General features: G+C 40.2%; 1 protein-coding gene across 2 annotated transcripts; it reads right to left on the minus strand.

The window, feature by feature from the left end:
• Positions 1–2,184: 2,184 nt before the first annotated feature.
• Positions 2,185–22,138, minus strand: LOC124057704 (DNA-binding protein RFX7-like). 2 transcript variants are annotated; one of them, XM_046386206.1, is made up of 9 exons: positions 21,605–22,138; positions 18,008–18,041; positions 13,117–13,202; positions 12,730–12,852; positions 11,284–11,400; positions 10,292–10,376; positions 9,946–10,159; positions 9,002–9,282; positions 2,185–8,232 (listed from the first exon to the last, which is right to left on the minus strand). In XM_046386206.1, exons 1-9 carry the CDS (start codon positions 21,724–21,726, stop codon positions 5,011–5,013), a joined length of 4,284 nt encoding a protein of 1,427 aa, XP_046242162.1. In that variant the 5' UTR covers positions 21,727–22,138; the 3' UTR covers positions 2,185–5,010. The 2 variants fall into 2 exon arrangements, with proteins under 2 accessions (XP_046242162.1, XP_046242169.1); XM_046386213.1 differs by lacking the exons at positions 12,730–12,852; positions 13,117–13,202; positions 18,008–18,041; positions 21,605–22,138 and adding an exon at positions 12,288–12,457.
• Between the last annotated feature and the right edge of the window lie 264 nt (positions 22,139–22,402).

Below are 22,402 nucleotides of genomic sequence, written 5' to 3' on the forward strand. Positions count from 1 at the left end.
TTTTTAATTGGAAATTACTTTAGTGAGATGAAACTGAAAGCGATGACTGCCTGGAAGTTATAAAACCAGTCAGGAAACTCGCAGTAAAAACTAGTCTCACTAATGATTTCATCATGCCTGGTAAGCAGCTGCTGTAGCTAATCAGGCTCAGCCATACTGCTAGCTCAAAGCCTGACGTCTTGAGAAATACAAACACAGTAGCTGATTGGTAAAGGGCAGTGACACTTTGAGCTGCCATCAGTCAAACAGCTCAGACGTAGCACCGTGCTGGTGTTTTGCACTGCTGCGTGAACAACAAAGGAGTTCAAGTTACTTTAAAAGCTGTGAAAACACCTGCTTGGACATATCGAGGGCGTGTGGTCGTTTCTCAAAAAGCCTCCTTTTGGTTTTTATAACGAGGAGGGCAGTGACATATGAGTTAATGAGTGTCTGCTGGCTCCATTCCCTGAAACGGTATTTTTACTTGTGCTTCCGCCTCCCCTTCAGTGAGTGAATTAAACTTCAGATAGACATCTGAATTCATCATTTGCTCAAAGCCGTGCAGGTCTTTGCTATCTTAAGCAGAGCTAATTTGCTATGAGCTCTTGGTGAATCAGATGTTCCACAGGAAAAAAAAAAACCCATATGTTTGACTGAGTTCAACAATTTGTCCTCATTTCATTTACTGCTCTGTTCTTGTATTTTCTCTTCTTTTCTCGTCAATTCACATTTCTTGTCTCTCTTAAAAACTGAAAGACTGAAGTTACAATCTCAGGAGAATAAAGGTTAATAGAACACTTTATTATTATTATGATTATTCTGATAAAAGCATGCATGAAATTGGTATTTACCTTTTACACATCTTACTTGCCCCACCTCCTCTTCTCTCCTCTTGGAAGACAACGAGGATTGTAGCTAAAAACTTTAAGTATCAGGTGAACAGTAATTCAACACTGTGTGAAATCTGATAACGTATCTTTTACATGGGAAGATGTACACTTGTGTTGTCTTTCCTCCTCTTTTCTTGCTTCTTCTCATTTCCTCACAGGAAGGCTGTTGGAGTTTCATGCTATGTCCTGACATCAGGCTAACACATGATGAACTGTCACTCATCACATATTGAATTTACATTAGTGCTTTAATGCAGTAATACTCCATTAAAAGTAAACTTCATTGCCTAGAGTATAGAACTACATTATAAATGGGTTTGGAAATGAGACTGTTTTTCAGGGGTTGGGCTCGGCCCTTTACTTCCAGTGAAGGGAAATCTTAATGCTTCAGCATACCAAGACATTTTGGACAATGCTATGCCTCTAACACTGTGTCTACAGTTTGGGGAAGACCCTTTTCTATTCCATCATGACTGTGCCCCAGTGCACAAAGCAGCGTCCATAAAGACATGTTTAATGAGCTTGGTGTGGAAGAACTGGACTGGCCCACACAGAGCCCAGACCTTAGCCCCATCAAACACCATTGGGATGAACTGGAACGGAGATTGCGAGCCAGATCGTCCAACATCAGCGCCTGGCCTCACTGTTGCTCTACAGCATGAATCAGGAAGAATTCCCTCAGAAACACATCAAATTGTTGTGGAAATCCTTCCCAGAAGATCTGAAGTTGGTATAGCTGCAAAGCTTTCTATGTATTTAGAATGTGATGTCATTAAAGTCCCTGTTGTGTAATAGTCGGTTGTCCACATACTTTTGTCCACACAGTATATTCCAAGTGAAGGGGAAAAAAAAGTAAAGTTCCAAACTCACAGTATGCTTTTCTTCAGCAATGTTATTATTACTGGGGGTCTTGTCATGTCAACTTATGTTGCTGGTTCAATGTGAAAACCCACATGCATACTGTTAGTCTCTTATTATGACTTTACACACCATTAAGCTCATGAACACATAGTTGGCACTGATAAAGTTCAAGTGCACAGAATACAGTTTACTGCTACATTTCTTAGTGCCAAACTCAGAAGATTCACTCAGAATCTGCTTGTGGAAACAGGAAATGACTTTTTCAATCAACATATGGTCAAAATTATTAATTACTTACATACCTTCTTCAGGACCACTGCTGACCCCCACTGAAACAATCAAGTCGGGTCAGAACAATACCATACTCAGCAGTTTTTTTAATCTCCACAACAGTTCTCTGTTGGTCCTTTTTTTGGAAGTGAATATTAAAGAATCATTGACTCGAACATTCAGATGTACTTAAAAATGTTTATTAGTTTTAAAAAGTCTTTAAAAACCAGTATCAATAAGCACTTCCTCTTATAAAAGCACTGGCTAAAGTGGAAGAAAAAAAATCCCTGTACACTAAGCACAGCAACATAACAGTGGAGGGCAGTTCTACAGCTCTGAACCACTTTCAACAAGAGGAAGGGTAAAGTCTTCATTAAACACAAATGTCAGTGCCAACCAAATAAATGCAAATGTTTTCACAGACAGTAAAGAGAAACATCTAAACTGAGAAAGCAGATTCAACATACGTATAAGAAAAGTTAAATTAATGTTCTAACTGGTTCATTTTTATTAAACTCTAAATGTGATTGTATATTACAGTGATGTAATCTGCTTTGACAGATTTGTATCATGACATATTAGTATTACACCATATAATTATAGGTAGTCCACATGTCCACATTTTAAAACTTTTGAATATTTTCTGGGATATTTTCTTCCAAAATCCAGCACTTAAAGGTTTTAGATAATGAGCTGAATCGTTTGTTACAGGTTCTCATCAATCACCACAATGTAGTGGGCAAATCATACTGAAAAAAGAACAGTATATGATACATGGTAATATCATACTTTGACACTTTAAAAGTATGTTCCAAAACTTCATAAACAGTGCAAGTCGGATTATAGTGAATTCACAAGATCATATGGTTTGCAGGGTTACATCTTCTGTACAATCAGCACACTCTACATAAACAGTAAAACAAAAACACACTGGACAACAGGCCAGACTGCCAATCTGTACAACAAATATAGTAGGACCACCAATGCAAACACACACAGGGATCTAATGCTAACACAGAGAAACAGTTCATGAATACATTACAGCATTTGGATTTACAAAAGCATCAGCAATAGCAAACAAAGTAATCCTTGATAATGCATGTGATCTTATAAAGAAACGATTTCCAGTGCTGCAAAAGTCACCAAATTTTCACTTCTTTCCAATTTTATCCTTCATCTTACAGAATATATTTGTTATGGCTACGTCCACCGTGTAATAGATCAATATTAGACACCCAAGATCATAGTGCATGTGATTACAGGTTATACTTAAAGTCTTTGGTATGGACATAAGGCTCAGAAACCAAAGCCCTCAGGAACACCTGAATCTCATCTCTTCTTACACACAGCTCACCGTCAGTGTAAAGCAAGACTATCACAGTTGATCAGTTGATTAGATGTTGTACCGCATGGCATGCAGTGGAAAATATTCCTCCGTCATCCAAACCAAACACAGTGTACTTATGTAAAGAAGAGTCACAGATTGTCAGTGCAGTATGATGAGTGCTACATTAGAAACCAAACCAAATAAAGTCCATTTTGTCATTTTCAGATGAAAACTCTCATCTGCAACTCAAAAGTGTAAATTGCACACAATATAAATAATGTGTTTTCTAAGTGCTTTGGATTGTTATTTCTACCATCCCATAATACTTCTTTTATGGAAAATTCATACTTTAAAAGTGCAGAAACCCTCCACTCAAGGGGGTGAGTTTAATTCTTACTTGAATTATTTATTTCCTGCCAGTAGTGAAATGGCTGAGCCCTCACCTTTTGATGGGCACCTTTCACACTGTATGTAGCCCTACAACATGAAAGGTACCTCGCATTACTCCACACAGCTACTTTTATGGGTGTCACTGCAGGACAGAGGTCATCCTGCTTGACTCAATTTGTCCACACTGAACAACTCAGAACCACCCGTTATTTTTTCCACATAGTGTATTGCTAATTTCTCTTGATATACTGTATCCATGGATTACACAGTTAACAAAGACACATTGTGCATGTAAACTAAAGGGATTAGTGTCTACAGCTTTTTAGTTATGATTGTATATGCAGCAATTACTTTTTTCAAACCTTTGCAAAATATGGCTTTACAAACAAAACAATGTGCAAAAGAACTCTAATCATATTACTGATATTAATATGTTCAAGTTGTCTGAGACCTGCCTATAGTGCACAGACATTTGACTTTTCTAAGAGATGAGAGGCTGACATGGCTCTTTGAATTTACTGGCTGATTATGAGCGGTCCAAAGTTTGTGATGATTGTCAGGAATGCATCAGATGAATGACTAATAATTCAAAGCTTGAAAATGTTGATGTTATAACCAGATAAGCTGTATAACTATAAATAGCAGACATTTAGACAGTTATGTCTTTCTTTTATTGTTCTGGTAGCCATCGCTGACAACATTTTCTAAAATATATTAAACTGATTCACATGGATAAATTTTATGCAATGTTTTTGTCATGTGTAAAACCGTGCTTTCAAGCAGCAGCTTCACAGCTAAAGCTCCTGTAATCATAACTCGTGATTCTTCCAGTTTTTTCAGTGAATATACATTGCGCACAAATGTTTTATCTCTGGCATAGTTCAGCAGTGAATACAGTTTAGCATTTTGCACCTTATACTCTAGTTGCATAATGCTTGCACTTGCAGTTGAATTAGACAGAAATTCTATGTCCAGTGAAATGTCAAACACAACATTTAAAAAAAAAACCAAACCAAACAAACAAATGGTGTATATTTAGTGTCTTTTTTGCTCAGTAACCTTGGTGTACTTGTTGATCAAACAGTGTGAGGTGGGGTTCTCTGATTAAAGGAAAATGACCAGCATTTTAATCAGAGCGTTGCAGCATCACTGCAGTTCAGCCTGGCACTTAAACTGGACAAACCTCAATGTGTCCAGTGTTGCATTATAAAGTGTAAATAAAATAAAATAAACAGAACAAAACAGCAACCACAGATTAACATATTCAACATGACTAAAAAAAAGCTCTCAGTCTCAACCCATCAACCCAACAGTGGGATGGTCTTTGCTTTCTAGCCAGTCAAGTCCGCTCGAGTGTACCACCTCGCTGGTAATTTGCTGAAACAGCGGATCATTCATCAACTCCTCCGGAGCAGCATTTTGATACTGCCCTTGCTGGTTAGGGTCAAACAGCAGGTTTGCATCCAATGCGTTAAGGTCATTGATGCTACCGGAGAGCTCTGATTTCATTCTGATTTCACAAGGGACATGTGCCACGCCTGTAGTTAACTCTGAGACCTGTTCCATGAGCTGGGTGCCAGCAGTCAGGCTGTTGTCCATCAGGAGGTCTTTTGCAGTGCTGCTGAAATCCAACTGCTGATGCTGCTGTAGTTCTTCTTGATGCTGCTGTGAGCTCAGAGTTGACAACATAGGCTGGACCTGCTGTCCATGCTGCTCTCTCGAGCCCGACTCTGCTCGGCTGTCACCTGCAGAGAGAATCATTTGTTCATTGACAGAATTTTCCATGAGATAATTTGACCTCTGCAACTTGCATGCGCTGGTGGAGTCAGAAGTCATCGGGCTGAGGTGGTTGTCACCGCAGGAGAGGTTAGGGTCAGACTCAAGGATCTGGGTGAGGTTCATGCGTGCAGTATAGCTGGAGGGTAAATTATTGATGCCCAGACCCCGCACAGTGTCATTGTGGTCTCCATCAAGCTTGCTCAGAAGGACATTGGTGATGTTTTCACATTGTTGGCCCGGTGCGGGCAGGACCTCAGTTTGCATCATGATGTTGAGTGGCACAGAATGGCTCCTCTGAGCCATGCTGTTCACCCCAAGATTTGCCTGACTGTTTGCAAAGATGTTCAACATCTCAGGTGTCACAGGCGAGTTAAAGGGTGACACAGCTGAACGAGGGATATAGGGAAGGCTTCCTGCATTTCCACTCAAATTCCTTTGATGTACAGCAGGGCTTACACTGCGACATCGAGAAGCTGTAGGCGGTGTGTTAGTGGCTTTGTTATCCAGAGGGGCAGGTACAGCAAAACCCTGCTGCTTGGTTATGTTTCCCATGCTAGCTACCTGCTGCTGCACAGGCGAAATGGGAGTCAAACGGCCAAAATGGCTGTCGTGATGCCGCGCGTGAGGGACAGCAAAGGCGTGAGGCTTTTGAAAATGGTCACCTATCAGGCTGTCATAACTGGGGAGGATTCCCATTCCACTGTTTGACTTGTTTAAACTCCCGCTGCTGCTGTTGTAACTGTTATTCATCCACTCCAGCCTGGTCTTGTCTGGGTGGGTGGCCATTGGCCTCTGCATGGGCTTGACAGGGCTGCTGGAGACGGTGCTGCCATCATGGAGACCAGTGATGCTGGAGCTGATGGGTGTAAATGCAAACGGGTTCCTACACTCCACTGGACTTGGAGGCACATTGCTGCTGCAACTTGAGTGCGGAGTACCAACTGGGGTGTGACGACTGCTTCCCAATGCGCTGTCCACTGGAGTTGTGGAGGTGATGCGGGAACAGGGGCTCTCTCTGGTAAGACCTTGGGCTCCTCCCATCATTTCCAATGTGGGTGTGGGAGTGGGTGTTGGAGTTTGGATCTGGCTGCTGTGGTTGTTTGCAGCATGATAGAAAGTTGTCATGGTCTGATTGGTGGACATTATGTTATCCGGCATCATAGCCTGCTGGCCCTGCAGTGTGACACAGCTTCCAAACTCCTGCAGGTTGTTAAGTTTTATCTGCTCTTCCATCTGCACTAACTCCTCCACAATGCTGTCCTGCGTCACGTCATCATCAAACGGAAAGTAGTCTCCATCTGTCTGCATAGGGAGCTGGCCCAACGATGAAGTTGGACTGAAAAAGTCTAATGATTCAGAGGCAGGGTTGGACTCAGTGCCGATCTGTTGATGAGCTCCTTCCAGGCTGTCTGTGGTGTTTGAACTCCTAACATCGTTCACACCTGAATGTTTTTGGAGGCTGGGGTTATTAGGTGTGGCATTAACGTTGGCCATTGTGTGCCCCTGCTGTTGCTGTGTTAATGCGTGACTGACTGAGGTGCCAGTTTCCATAACAGTGGAAGTGTTTTTCCTCTGCAATGAACTCTGTGTTTTGGCAACAGAGTAGAAGCCACTGGCTCTGAAAGAGGAAGTGCAGAATGTGTGGATGTTAGTGGACGAGATAGAGTTCATTTTCGTTTCTACCTCTCTCGATGCTGGTGCACTTTCAGGTCTAGTTGGAGCTCCTGGCTTTGGGAGGTTACCAACTGCATTTCTAATACCATATCCAAGACCAGCAGTGCCCTCTACTGCCTGCTGGGGCATAAAAACCCTTTTGACTGGTGAAAGGTCCGGACTGAGGCCCAAGCGTTTCCTGACGCTCTTAGTTGATAAGAAACCTTCCTTTACAGATGTTACAATACTGCTTTCCCCAAATGAAGGTGTTCTGCTGGTGTTCATTAAAGAAACAGCCCTGGTATTCTGAGTCGAGGGAGTTAAGTGCAAAGTGCTTGTATTATTAGAACTATTATTGCTGCTTTCTGCTGCTGCCACAGTGCCAGTGCTTGAGGAGGAATTTCCGTTGCAACTAGTGCTGGATGTTTCCTCCGGCCCCAGGAAGCCTCTGGTCTGAGGTATGGGCACACTGGCAGCCCTCTGGACAGCCCCTCCAGCCCTATTTCCCATTGCTCCTTGAGTGAGCATTAAACTGGTAGGATTTTGCATTTGACTGTTTCTATGTATAGCTTCGACTTCCATTTCAACATCGATGTTATTTGTGTTGGCCGAGGCCAGAAGGGGGACTGCAGAAGTGCTCCTCATGCTTTGATTGTAACTGATGTCTTCTGAAACTGCTGAACCGCTAATGCCTGCAGATGCCGGCCGCAGAGTGGTGTTTGCGAGGGAGAAGGTGGTATTGCTGCTGTTGGTTGCAAGCGATATGGCTGTCATCTTGACCAAACTGACTGGGCTGACGTGACACGTAGTCATCACAGTCTTAATGGGGCTCTTGCCGATGATCATGGTGGAGGGTGAGCGCAAAGTAATAGCAGTGGAGGCCGAAGGCTTGGGCAAGATTTGTGCGTAGCGCTGTCGAGCAGTGCGTTCTACCACGGGACTGGATATAATATTTTGTGGAGTTTTGCGGCCCTGTGTCACTGCCTGAACTGGCTGCGTCACCATTTGAAAGTTTATAGGCAGCATTTTGTTTTCTACTGTTCCCACTGGACTGGGGGACATCAGCTGTCTGCTTCTCTGTACCTGCGCAGAGAAAAGATCAATCAGAAAGTACAACAACTGAATTTTAGATGATATTGACAAGGCTTCTGACAACATTTTACATCATTTTTACCCATTGACTTTCAAACAATAATTTTATAGTATGCATCCAAATTGTAATGTCCTCATTTCTTATAATTTAACACTCCTCACCTACAAGGAGAGAACTATTTGCTGTTGTTGTCAATTTGTGAAAAACAGGCAGTGATCTGTTATTTTCAGAACACACTGGGCTATTCAGAAATATCATCATTTGTCACCAGACAAGAATCGTGGGGATGCAATTTCCAAACAAAGAAAAATTTGAAACCTGAACTGCATCAGAATTTTAAAACAATATATAAATGGATGACAGATGCCAACAAAGTGATACAATATTGTGGACATAATAATCATTTTGTCTTAAATTAATCAGGAATTAGTTTCTTTTTCTAAAAATCACAGCATTCTGCTCATTTGAATAAATCACTCACTAAAATGTTCAAACATTGAGGAAACAATTACTGATTCTTTTGCTGTTCATTGCTGCCTGTTCAGAGTTATTAACTGGAATTTGTAGGTGTGACTTTGAACACAATCCATCAGCCAGACTTTACTCACCTTAACCCATTAATTTACAGAACTGTTAAATGAAGAAAGTGGTGATTTTGAATACTAACTGGGATTATCAGGCTCTAAGCATTCATACACTTATATCATGTGACATTTGAAGTCAGCTGTGTAACGTGCAGTGAGGGTCCTGCTTTCTCACCGTGATGGGGCTGGGGACTGCAGCGACCACAATGCCTATGGTTGGCTGAGGTGACAGAGGGGTGGGGCTCGCACAAGGCACACTGTCATCTGCCCCCTTGGTTTGTCGCTCTCCGGGCAAAGGAGAGTGCAGCTTCTGCTCTTGTTGTTTCCTCTGGATCTTCCTCTGGAGCTGCTGCTTCGCATCCACAGAAGGTGAGGACAGAGTGGTCACATGGGGCTGGAAGGAGTGAGCCTCAGCAGTGGGGACGAAGGCTGACACCGACTGTGGAGTATTAACCTCTAGAGAGGGGAAACGGTGGGGTTTCGATACGCACTGTGCTGTGGTTATTTGTCATAAATAATCATCATCATATGTATATATGTAAATATATGAGTTTAAGATACATGTATGTTAAGATCTGATCATTAGGCAGATCATTGTGTTTATATTATTTTGTCCCTATTAGCTTTTCTGGTGTCCATATATTACAAATGACCAAATAAAACATTAACACAATAAAGAATGCTGTCATTTATGAGTTTGGTCTAGACCTGCTCTAATGCAAAGTGTCATGAGACAATTTTTGTTGGCACTACATAAATAAATTGAATTGAATATAACTAATTAGTTCATATTCCCAAATATATGACAAACAAACTGAAGACAAAGAGCCAAACAAGCAGCAGCAATTACATAATTACAACAAAACAACCAGCTACATTCAGGTACGCAGCCATTCACCCTTGGGACCATGGATAACTAATTGTTTAGCTGTCTAATTTATCCACATCCCAAGTGTGTTATAAGTATGTGCTGATCAGAATAAAGTCTCAGTGATTAAAATGCACCCAAAAACACAGCCATCCTGTGTAAATGTGCAATAACACACAGCTGCCATCAGATGTCACTATTAACCTTTTTTTATGTTGTTTACATGGAGCGTGAAGCCAACTGCATCTTACCTGTTGCTGTGCCGGTTGTAATAGTGAGAGCTGCCAAAGACTTGTTGCTGATGTAATGGCTGTCGATTAGAAAGCGAGCCAAGTCTTCCACAGCATCAAACTGGCGTTTCAGCACCTTTTGAGCCCACTCACACACCAGATCACAGGCTGCAAATCGCACGTCCTCCTTTATGCTGCTGAGCTGGCCGGCTGACTCGAAAACATCACACTGAAGCTACAAACAAGAGGCAAGTGGTTATATATATGACACCCTGCATGACACTGACAGTGACAATACTGGAGTCCGAATATGAAGAGACGTCAGATTATTTTGAAATACTAATAAGGAAGATGTAAATACACTTACTCCATCCCCTGTTTTATGGAGATCCAGACTGGGTAAAGATGGCATGTGAACAAAAGGCCTCTTCCTTAGTCCACTATAGCAATATGTAAGCTAGAGTTAAGATCAAAAACATGCAATTCCTGAAAAACAAATGCTCGCAATTAGCTTATCAACTCCCCAATAACAAAAGACAATCTGCACATATACAACATTTCACTGTAGTCCCTGATGAATGCCTGTGCAACAAATGCACCCATCATGTCATACTCAGACTGTTAATATGTATTAAAGCTTAGTTCACTGCAGAAAGTTACTGTTAGAATAAATAAAAACACCAGAACAGGACAGACCCTTTAGAGAAAAGCGGAAAACGACACAGCTGAATCACGGCACCAAACACGTCCATTCACTCATCCTCTTCCAGATAATTCATTGTGACTATTTTTTAAGTAATCTAGTGCCATGTGCTGCACCAACTGTTACAGACAAAAGGAAGGAAATAGTGTTTACTTTGCTTTTAAAATTTTCAGTCACTTGCAGCTTAAATTACCGATGAGGTGAAGGACAACTGCTAAGTCTATGCGGCGTAAATAAATTCTCACAGTGCTGTGATATTCAGGTGTTTAGACTAAACTAAACACTTTGCCAGGGTAAAAATACTTACATTTAAAACAATTTGACATTTTAGATGTGTTTAGTGGGTTTTCAGATCATTTACAGGTTCTTTGGATTACTGGAAATATTGGACAGTTTACTAATATGAGTTCAAACTCCCTTTTCAAAAAATAAATAAATAAAAATAAAAAAATAAAAGAAATCACGATTTCATGATGAAGGTCAAGATCACAGTGACTCCCCTCGGGGGCCTCTGTATTATGCTTCTGCTTCAGAGGCAAAGGGGGACATTATTTCATTTCACATCTATATTTAGAAAGCTTATGAACTGCAACAGCAGATGGTCTGTGACCAGAGACAGAGGCCGGACTGTTACAATCCATTCCACAGAAGGATATTTAGATTTTCCTCTCATGCCAAGTCGACGCGCCTTCATGTTCGGGAAGACGTTTTTCATCATTTTTCCAAAGTCTGCAGCACTCAGCGGGTGGTAGTTAAGATTGTCACAGAAGCTCCTGAAAGAATAAATATAATAAAGAATAAACAAATTGGATGAATCATGAATCAAAACCTCCTCAACAGATTATTTTCTAAGCAATTAATGTTTGAATCTCTGCTGACTGTGAAGTTCCTAAAGTATTTAAAGATAAATTTTTTTTAATATTCTAAAACTGAGTGAGAGTTTTATATATATTACTGCCTGAAACAAATAAAGCTGCTCTTATAAATATTTTTCATTAACAAAAATAATAAAATTACTTTTATGCCGATCAATCGTAGTGATGAACTGAATTATCAAATGACTCTGCAGTTTATGTCAGCATAGCACAGAGTTTTAGCGCCTTTCGGGACTTTCTTTTGGTTTCACGGCCAACATTTTTAACGCTCATGAGTTTTGTTTGGCGATTGAGCAGGCAACCATTCTGAGACAAAAAGATCTGATGAACCCTCTGTACACTTCCTGTCTATGAACACGGTGGAGTATATGTCAGTTTTATCCTATGTGTCAAATCGGTTAAAACATGTTTGAAGATATAATATGTTGGGTGTATAACAACTGCACAGTTGTAATAGTGAGTCAAAATAGTTTTTGGTGATTTATAAAATAAGAACCACACATTACATTGTGTACATTACATACATTGACGTCCATATCTTTCCATGTTCTTGTGGATAATTTTGCATCAACCCTATTCTAATGTAAGAAACATCAAATTACAAATGATCAGAAAGTTAACATGGTGTGGCCAGTAAACTAGGCTGACTCACAGCTCATTCACAAAGACCTCAGGGCTTGTTGCAATAAAACAACTGTGCCAAATATGATTGTTTGATTGTTCAAAACAAAAAGTTTCTGGCGTGTTGAAGTGAAGCACATTGCGTCTCTTCAAAGGCTTTTCACCTGTCTATCCCAAAGGCGCCAATATTTCTGGAGGGCACTGTATTTCTGATCTGGTGGAGTTAAAAAGACAGTTACGTAACACTGTCAGAGCATTTCAATGGGTGTCTCAGACTTTCCATTCTAATATTACCGACACATGCTGCTCTCTGTAATTCCCAGCCTGCAGCATCTATTTATACTGACGCTTTAGCCGGCAGCAGTTTAGAGGAGGAAGACTCTCAAACTTTAGTAGCTCTTATCTGATCAAAATGTCTACGGTAAAACAATGGGTAAAAAAAAAATTTGATTTATTCTCTGTGCTTTACATTTTAGGTGTTTAATCAGAAATGGTGGGAGTAAGTTAGTAAGTCTCAGCTTGAATTAAAACATTTATTCTCATTTAAGAACTTTTGAAACGTATGTGGCAAAAACTTGAGAGTCTTCTCTGTTTGTTCATACTTACTTGTATTCATCATAGACCTCCTGTTTTGGAAGAGAGGTCTCTGGGTATTCCTCTAAATGATTGCGGATCCAGCTGAACGCGTGCATCTGCTGTGTGCGGCTTGATGACAGGGCACTCTGGTCACTGAGAAAAGGTATTGATCACCGTTGATTGACAAAAGCCGACAAAAGTTTCAACACTATGAGTGATTTAAGTCACTGAAAGCTGTTCTGGTGAGAGGTAATCATTATTAGTTTTCATTACTTTGATAAATTCTTTAAGATAATATTAACTGGAAATGCGCTCCACTATCAAAGACTGGTCGTTTAAATGGTTTCCTGTTTCATAAATATTTCACCAACTGTCTGACCTTTCTGAAACACTGTCAGAGAGCAGGTGTAGTCTTACCTTTTATCAGTGTTACTACTGGGACCAGAAGGCAACTTAAGGTAGAGGTAGAGTTTTTCAATGTCTGAGAACTTCTCAATGTCTTGCTGCAGAAATAGAAAGGGGACAAAAAAAAAGTTAAAATATTTGGTCTTCCTAGCCTCCATCGGCACAAAGAAAAAAAACACTCAAAGGCAGAGGTAGTCCTGTCCTGGGAGTGATTCATGGTATGAAAAAGACTGAATGTTTCCTTATTATTCTGTCACTGTGTTTTTCAGTTTTTCCACCACTGTTTTCCAGATTGAAATATTTCCACCATTATTTCATGGATTACAAACATTCACGGTGTCCACAGGACGAATCTTGTTGACACTGGTGATTCTCTGACTTTTCCTCATGCGCCACCAGCAGGATTACATTTGTGGGTTTGAGTGAATCACTTTAACAACTATCAGATGGATTACCATCAAATCAGGTACAGGCATTCACGTCCCCCTCAAGATGAATCACCTGGATTTCCTCTGCCACCATCATCAGACAGAAATGTTTATTTGTCCATTTGGTTTATGATCAAATACCTGCAAAATTAATGACATTCCCATCCGCCCCAGATGGAGTTCGTATTCAGTGCCAGTTAGTGTGCTAAAACACCAAACTAAGATGATGAATGTTAACCTCTGATAAGCATCTGTTTGCTAACGTTGATACTGTGAGAAATGTTAGCATTTAGCTCAAAGGCTCAAAGTGTTGTTCACCTGTTTGTTCTCAGTGACGCAACTCAACAGCGCATCTACTCTGAAATTTCTTTTACTAATTTCAAAACCAAGGGGAAAAATTTACATTGAGGGTATAGAATTTTATATTTTTATTCCAAGATAAATAAAACAAGGCATAAAGTAAGCGAAGTGACAGTTTTAAACATTAATTTTTTTACAATACTGGGGTAGTGCACATACTGAAATATCTCTGAGACTGTCACGCATTCAAAAAGCAATAAAGTGCAATAAAATCAAAACGAAATAGCAAAAAAACTCACGTATTTTCAAGTCACAAATGAGTTAAAAAAAATCATACAGCAGTAATTAATATTCTAATATGCTATCTGCAGATTACTGACAGTCATTGTCAACTTTCTTTATGACATCCACTTTTTTTTTTTTGCAAAGAAGACCAAACGGTGTATTGATACTGTGGAAAATAACTGCAGTAACAGTTTCAAATACTCAGAGTTGCTATGTCAACACTCGCAGTAACAAACATACACAGGCTTCTCCAACACAATGTGCTTAAAACTGACTCAACAGAAAAAAGATGCCAATAAAATACAAACAAATGATTAATTAACAAACGCTCCTCGCATATGACATTCTGATCCTGTTGCCTTTTCAGCCAGCAGCAAAGCCAGCAGCCACGAATCATCGGGTTTTAGCTACATTAAACACAACACATACACGTACACGTCTGAGCTTCACGGTTCCTGCATGGTCACCACTCTGTCTCATTCATTCATTCATACTGGACACACAGACATGTCTTGAGCGTACAAACTAAACCCCCTCAGCACTTCTAACTACGTTCTTCAAAGCGGAAAAGAAACATGAGAGCGTGACAGGGAGCAGTTTGAATTGTGCTGGTTTAGATGGCAGCACACAGCAGTGTTGAACACCAAGCAGTACTCTATCCCTGTAGGAGTGAATTCTGCAACATAAGCACATCTGCACAAGGTGATTTAAGTCAGTTACAAAAATAAAATGCAAATTCAGTCTTAAATCATCACTGGTGCAGCCAACTGGTTTTGGGAATCACATTATTAGCTGAATTAATGTCAGCTGTGTGTGGCTGAGGGGTTTTATCACCAGCACCTGGACTTAAAGTTTAACGTTTGGTGAGTCAGTATTGTGGCAAAGCCCTCAAGAAGAAGAAGATGATGGAGCAACTCTGATGGGAGGATGGATACAAAAAAAAATTCCAAGCGAAAGTGAACACAGTTTTGGGAGACTCAAAGAGACAAGGAAGATCAAAAGAACAAAATTGGTCTGGTTCTGCTGCATCAGTTTTAATCCTCTTTTTGTCCATCTTGAGTTTAAATCGATCATTAAAAAAAATCAAATTTAGTACAGCTGAAATCTGGAGCAAGCCATACACAAAAACTGAGCATGCAATAAGCAAGGAAGGCCACCAAGAGACCTCTGAAGGGGATGTAAGCTTCATATAGCAAATCTATAGCAGAGAGGCAAAGCTACTCTTTAATAAACCTCACCATAACTCAGCTATAGTCTGAAGGTACAAAGGAGACACGGAGGTCAGATGGAAGAAGCCTCAAACTGGATGCCATGTTTGGTGTAAATGCCACTGAAGAACCGGGGCTCACAGTGAGAAGCAGGTAGTAAGTCTTACTCTGACTTGAAATCAAGCAGTGCTGTGGTATGGAATATAAATATAGTGTACACACAGCTGCAGACAGACGGGCTTCTGCAGAGCAGGACAGCCTGTAAGGTGAACTCAAATCCTCTGCTGTCAACCCTCCTCTCAGGACAGCTCGCTGCATGGTGTGCGCACAGAAACACATCCACGCGTTGCCAACACACGTCCTCACTCTCATATATACTGAATAATCATTCACCATCTCAATTTGCTCCTAAGAATAAACCGTTTTCTGTCCGTCTTCTCCAATTAACTTCTTTGTTGTTAGGGCACCGTGGCTGACATGGCTAAAGGCTGACAGACACTGACAGACACTGGGCACCATCAGCCATTAACAATACATGTACACATAACTCTCAGAAATAAGCAATGTCTTTCTTGTTTTATCCGTGGGCCGCATTTCAAATGAAATCCTGCTAAAACCTTGTTGTGTGTCATCGTTGACCTTTTTCGTGTGAGTCACTTTCTGCTCTGCTGACTTTAACCGTCAAAGTCTGTATGTTACTGTGCCATCAGCTCTGCACAGTGAACTCACTTCCTCCTTCAACTCACCTCACCTGGAAACAAAGATGCTGCCAGCAAGTAGAGCAGATCTTAGTAGATGATCATTCATAGCTTTCACTAATTTTGTGCAGCTTTTTTCAGCGTGAAGTAGACACGATACGCAGTGTTTGTCATCTCAGGCAGTATAAAAGCTCACGTCTTTTTCACGCACTTGTGAATGTTTAGAAACATCTGTATTTAACTAGAGAGACAAAAGTAGAAAGCAGAAGAGTAAGTGATGGAGGAGGCAAGAACTTGTGTTCAGGCTCCTCTCACTTTCTGTGTCAAAGCAGCAGCGTTCACCACATAGTTCTGATTTACATGTTTTTCTCTTTCTCTTCTCAGATGAATGAAAAACACGGATGCTGTGTACATTTGGCATTACAACAGACTGATGCCGCTCGAATTTCACTCTGTTAATTATGAAGTTGGAACCAGATGCTGGATGCTGGTCACGCCACATTGATTTTTTCTGCATTGAGTGTTTGTTGTATTAAAAGCTGAAACGTGATACTGGGATATTCTTAAGTTAAATGGTTCCTACAGCTTCACTTCCAAAAACAATTTTAATTCATCACAACTTTAGCAAAGAAATAACAATGATTTCTCTACTATTCAAACAAGCAGGTCACAGCACCCATGAGGCTTTAAAAACAGCTTATGTTAATGACAGCTGCATGTTATTTTCTAAAAATTAATTCAATTAACAGCAAAAGGAAGTCCAACTGAGCTGCCAAGCAGAAGAACTAGATTCCAATTTGGTATGTAGCAAAGTACAACATTAGATGTCTCTTAATTGTTCTGAACTTCTTCCTATATAACAGCTTATTAAGGACTACAACAGAGAATCACAAAAAACACTAAATTAGAGTCAATACAGTCACAATCTATTTATAAATCATAGACATAGACAAGGTTTAATCAATGGCAACTGATTCCGTGTAAAAGGACAGCAAAATACACTGTAATTTTTAACAACAGCCCAGCAGATATTCATGGTCCCCAGAGGAGACCGACTGGTTTTCATGTGTACTTTAATGTGTACACAAAAAAGGAATATTAAAATGTAATGGGCTGACTGCCACACAACTGTCTCAGCCACAGTAGAACTGCAAGTGATTAGTCGTTTGAAAGAAAATCAATCGCCTACTATGGAAAGCTACAGAGAGCGATTCACTGATAATGACAATATTTGTTTGAGCTCTAGAGTCCTGTGATTCTTCCCAGAGTTTAAATTTTAGCCAATTACTTTCCACACCACAGGAATAGCATTAGTATGTTGTGACATTTTCTTCTGTCCAACTTTTTCCTACATTATGGGGTGTAAACATAACAATATTTAAGGTGCACTAAAGGTGAATTGTTATTCGGAACTAATCTGATCATATTTTTCATTTAAAAAATGAAAATTAACCTCTGACCTTTAGGGGACGTAACAAACTGATTTCTACTCCATCCACAGAGGAGATAAGCATGAACACGCTGGTCTACTGAAAGCATATTTGACCTGTTCGTGGGGCTGCTGTCCGAGGTTAATCCCTTGTTGTCACCATTCACAGAGGCTCACTTCAGCCCGCTGCACATCCGCCCGCTACATCACACAGACCTCACATATGAGCTGAGGCTCAGAGGTAGTTTCACAAATTACAAAACCTTAAAAAAAGGAAAGTAAATACAAAGAGTAAAAATTGATCTAGCTCAGTGCAGCTGTGTAGCCTCAAATGCGCCCTCTATAGGTTGATCTAAAAAGCTGCAAACAGTTTTGACTGTTTTTTTTTAAATTATGCCAAGAAAGAAATAAACCCATGAGGAAACAAACGATTTCGTCTCTACATGCCAGGACCACAAATTAATTATAAACAGTAATTAGACGGATTACAGTTAAATAAAAAAGGTTTCATTAAAATTCCAATTTATAGGTTATAAACACATTGAGAATACTCACCAGAATGTTTTCCACTTTTGATTGAACCGATTTGCTGCAAAACAGAGACAGAGTATTAATTAGTATGAAGCCGGTGCAACATGAGTGCTTGTGTCTAAAGTGTATTTATTTATAAAGCAGAGGAATGTGTGGCATGAGACGACTCTCCCTTCAGCATCTCTCAGGTCATGTATCCCACCACCAAGAACACATGTGGTCATACGTAAAAAAGGAGAGAGAGGGAGAGAGAAGAGATGTGCACTGTGGCAACATTGTCTCTAACAGAAGCACAGAAATTTATTTGCAGTTACACAGGAAATCTACTGTACGTCTGTTTCATCCCATTTGAATTTAATCTCGAAGGAACAGTTTGATCAAAATGCTTTCAAATTCATTTTTTTAGTCAAAAACCCCAAACCCTTTAAAAGTGCTCCCAAATGTTTTACTGTCATTCTCTGATCCTCCTGAATACTGCATATAGTTACATATATACTGCAAATGCTGTACACGTACGAAGTTCAAACAAAGGATGCAGAGCAAATTAACTTGTGCCAATCAGTATTTTGGAAAAAAAAGAAACAAAAAACAGAAACGACTAAAATAACTAAAAGGTCTTAAATAAAACAGGCATTAGAAGACACTCATCTTAAAGCTCTATGCTGATTTAAACCAATGAAACATTGCTCAGAGTCAAAGCAGATAGGCCTACATGAATAACTTCTCCAGGTCTAATTCCTAATCTGCAGACAGGTCAGGTTGTTGTTTACCTCGAGACAAAAGGTTAAGTCCCGGTTAAAGACTCTTACTCAGAGACACTGGGCAGGCCAGAATCAGGGAAAGATCTAAGCCTCGACGAGAACAGTTCACTTTAATTCACTGTTACCAGGTGGCCAAAGATTACCCAGTGCTGAAAGGCCATCATTAAGCTGTTTGTAAGGCAGAATGACACCTGAGACTTAGATAAGGAAAAGGAATAAAGAACTGATGCAAGAGATCCTTCAAATCAAATTATGTATAATATTCAGGTGCAGTTCAGCCTCTGACTGGGTGGCTTGAATATAAACCAGCGAGAACAAGTGCCTCCACAGCAGCTCTTCACTATACTCTATCACTCCATAAGAAGACACAGTGGTGGTGAACTTGCTGACCCAGACCCAAGACGGTCTCATTCAGCCATGAGACAGTTGGCAGCAGGTCGCTGAGGGGAACGTCAATATTTCTGCTCTAATCCTCTTAAAGGTTAAAGATTTAAAAAGCAGGACAAATATTCAATATCCCAATATGTTATTGACAAACTGACTTCGACATACTGAAGTGTTTCTCTTAAGGTTTTTCCTGCAGACATTTCAACTCTGAACTTCTGCGCTTTCTGATAGTTCAGCCTTTTGACATTTTATGGCTGTTTGATATTTAAATGATAAAGCTTGAGTTCACCGACATTCAGAAATAAAAAGGCATTTCCTGTCAGAGCTTGGCCTTAAATAACAGCACCCACAGATGATATATAATATCAACTGCTAAAGAAATTATCGTTTTTCTCTCTCTCACACACACACACACACACACACACATATATATATATATATATATATATGACCTTAACACATTCTTTCCATTCCTTGCATTGATTTTGTTTTGCCTCATTTCACATTAGTTCAGTGTTATTGTTTTTATTACGTGATATCATTAAATGCCACAGGTGCCAGCCCTCCGACTTACAAACTGCTAATTTTATACTTCACAGTAACTTATAGTCACATGATTCTGTCTGGGTTATGTTTTTGGAAATAGTTATTTACAGCCTTAAACCAGGCTAAGAGGTCTGAGTTCGGTGGGCTCTTTTAATTTGACTGTCACAGCACTCAAAGTTATTCTGTGTTTGCTACATAATGTGAGAATGATTCAAGTCAAGTCAATTCACCCACTACAACAGGAACTACATACTGGAGGTGATAGATTCAGCACAGCATTTGTGTTTTGATGATGGAGTTGGTGAGTAAGGATGTACGACAGACAGTGCCTTTAACCAATCAGTAAACAAGCGAAAAGGGAGCGTCAGGTGTGAGGGGAGTGAAGGGGTGATTTATTGCCATGCTTTGCCTCTAAGTACTCTATTACAAGTAAAATTACTGCATTCAAAATATTTTCAGTAGTACACAGAGAACAGCAGAACAACCCAGTCAAATTTATATTAATATGTATTACAACATGAGATTGTTATTACTTGTGCATTCAAGTATAAGCTGCACATTCAACTGTTAAACATCCACTGCTGGTTAGTTTAATGCCTAGCAGTGCATCATTGTATTTTAAAAGGAGATCATACTTTGTATTAATTTGCAGAATAAAAGCTTTCAAATAAACGTTGTTCATGAAAAACACAATATTTTCTGGTGAGAGGCGGTTAAGTAGCAGTAAAAAAGCATAAAACTGAGAAATGTTAAAAGCAAGTACATCAGCATTGTACTGTAAAGGAGTAAACGCACTTAACACTTACATTCCACCACTGTCCAGGTCAACATCTGACTATTGAAAAAAAGTGTACTCTGAGACCTGACCGGTAGATTTTGAGACAATCTTTACCGTTTAGTCTGTCAGAATTACGTTCAGACACTGCTGGACAGCGACAAGCTACAACAGACTCTCATTATGCTGCACTTTAGTTTGAAGTAGACTTCTGTGTCTGCAGAGTCCCCCTCCTGATGCTGACCAACAGGCAGGCAGACTGTGCTGCACATTCGCTCACACAAACCTCGCTTCAACAAAATGTTTAGAGTCACTTTAATCTGAACGAACAAACCACCTGAAACATCAGCAAGTCAACTGTTGATGCTCTGGACTCCCAGCTTTAAAACTACACGTAAATACATATGTACAACTTCCGACAATGGTGGAATGTGTACAATATACTGTAATACTGTACTGAAGTACAGCTTTGGGATACTTCTACTTGAGTTCTTCCATTTATTGTTACTAATACATCTGCTTCATGGCATTATTTCAAAGAAAAATCATACTTATCATATCGTACTTGTTACACTGACATGGTATTACTACTATTTACAGATAATTTACATACAAAACATGTAATTAGCTCCAATCTGCTCCATCTTCACCAGCTAAACCATTAAATACTCAAATGTGACACTTGTGAAACACTTTAAACTATGATATACGGTGTGATTATCAGGCATGCCATGTATACTGTATAATACTACGGTATTTTTACTGATTTGTAATCTAATATTTTTTTGTGGTACTTTTACTTCAGTAAACACATTGGTGGAGTGTAATTCACAACATTTAGTCACATTCTTTACTGTACTTGCTTGAGTATTTCACTTTTCTGCCTCTTTGTAGGTAAAACTGGCTGCAACAATATATCACTTCCATGAGGGTGCATCAGTAATCCAGTTTTGCTGATAATACCAGTTTAATAAAGTAACATTTGTCATGCATGACTTGTATTCTTACAGTGTGATACTGCTACTTTTGCATGTACAAAGGACGTGATCTCTATTTCCCACTCTGACTACTGACTTTGGGACTTTTCAGAGAAAAGTCATTTTCCACCAGAAGCATCAAACTATACACAGCAGTATCTGAACATGTCCTCACCAGATGGAGTTCTTGATCCTGAGCTGCAGAGCACTGGCCTCAGCGCCCTGCAGCCCGGGTAGCAGGCCGGGCAGGCTCCTCGACCCGCGGTCCGGTTGCTGCTGAGGGTCCTCCTCGGCCATCACGCCGGGCCTCGGAACGACACTGGGCTGGACTGGACAGTAGGCGTGGACGGGTTTAGTCGCCCGGCAGAGTTAGGCAACATGCACTGGAGGACGCTGCGATGCTAACGGGACAGCAGCGCGCCCTGTTGTTGTTGTTGTTGCTTCCACCCAGTCGTCCTCCGACATCGCTCGCTTTAAGTCCCACTACTTGGTGAATTAAAGAGGCTGTGCAGCGAAACTAAGAGGCGCTGCCAAACGCGAGGTGATGCATGAACATAAATAAAAGCATATGTAAACAGTGAACGGACAGCTGGGAAACAACTAGCTGGTCCCTCCGGTGTGCTGTGCCCCTCACGTTATGGGATTTCTCGGCATGTGCAGGGTGAGTAGTAGCTGTCGGGCGAACGCATGCGCACTAAGACCCCAGTATTAAAAACATGTAAGCACAGCATGTTAAAACTGAGCCCGTTACTATGCTAAAGCAAAAAATATCCACTGACAAGATTCAGAAGAAAGCAATTGACTACTGCAAGTACAATTTTGAGCTACTTTTACTTTACATGAGTAAATACTACTCGCCCTAATTCTCTACATTTATTTGACATGTATAGATAGAGGTGTAGACTTTTCAGATTAAGGTTTAACATAAGAGAATGATTTAAGTGTTTAAAATTCAATTCACTGTTGAATATTA

The sequence above is a fragment of the Scatophagus argus genome, chromosome 1 (assembly GCF_020382885.2).
Source record: "Scatophagus argus isolate fScaArg1 chromosome 1, fScaArg1.pri, whole genome shotgun sequence".
NCBI classification, from domain to species: domain Eukaryota; kingdom Metazoa; phylum Chordata; class Actinopteri; family Scatophagidae; genus Scatophagus; species Scatophagus argus.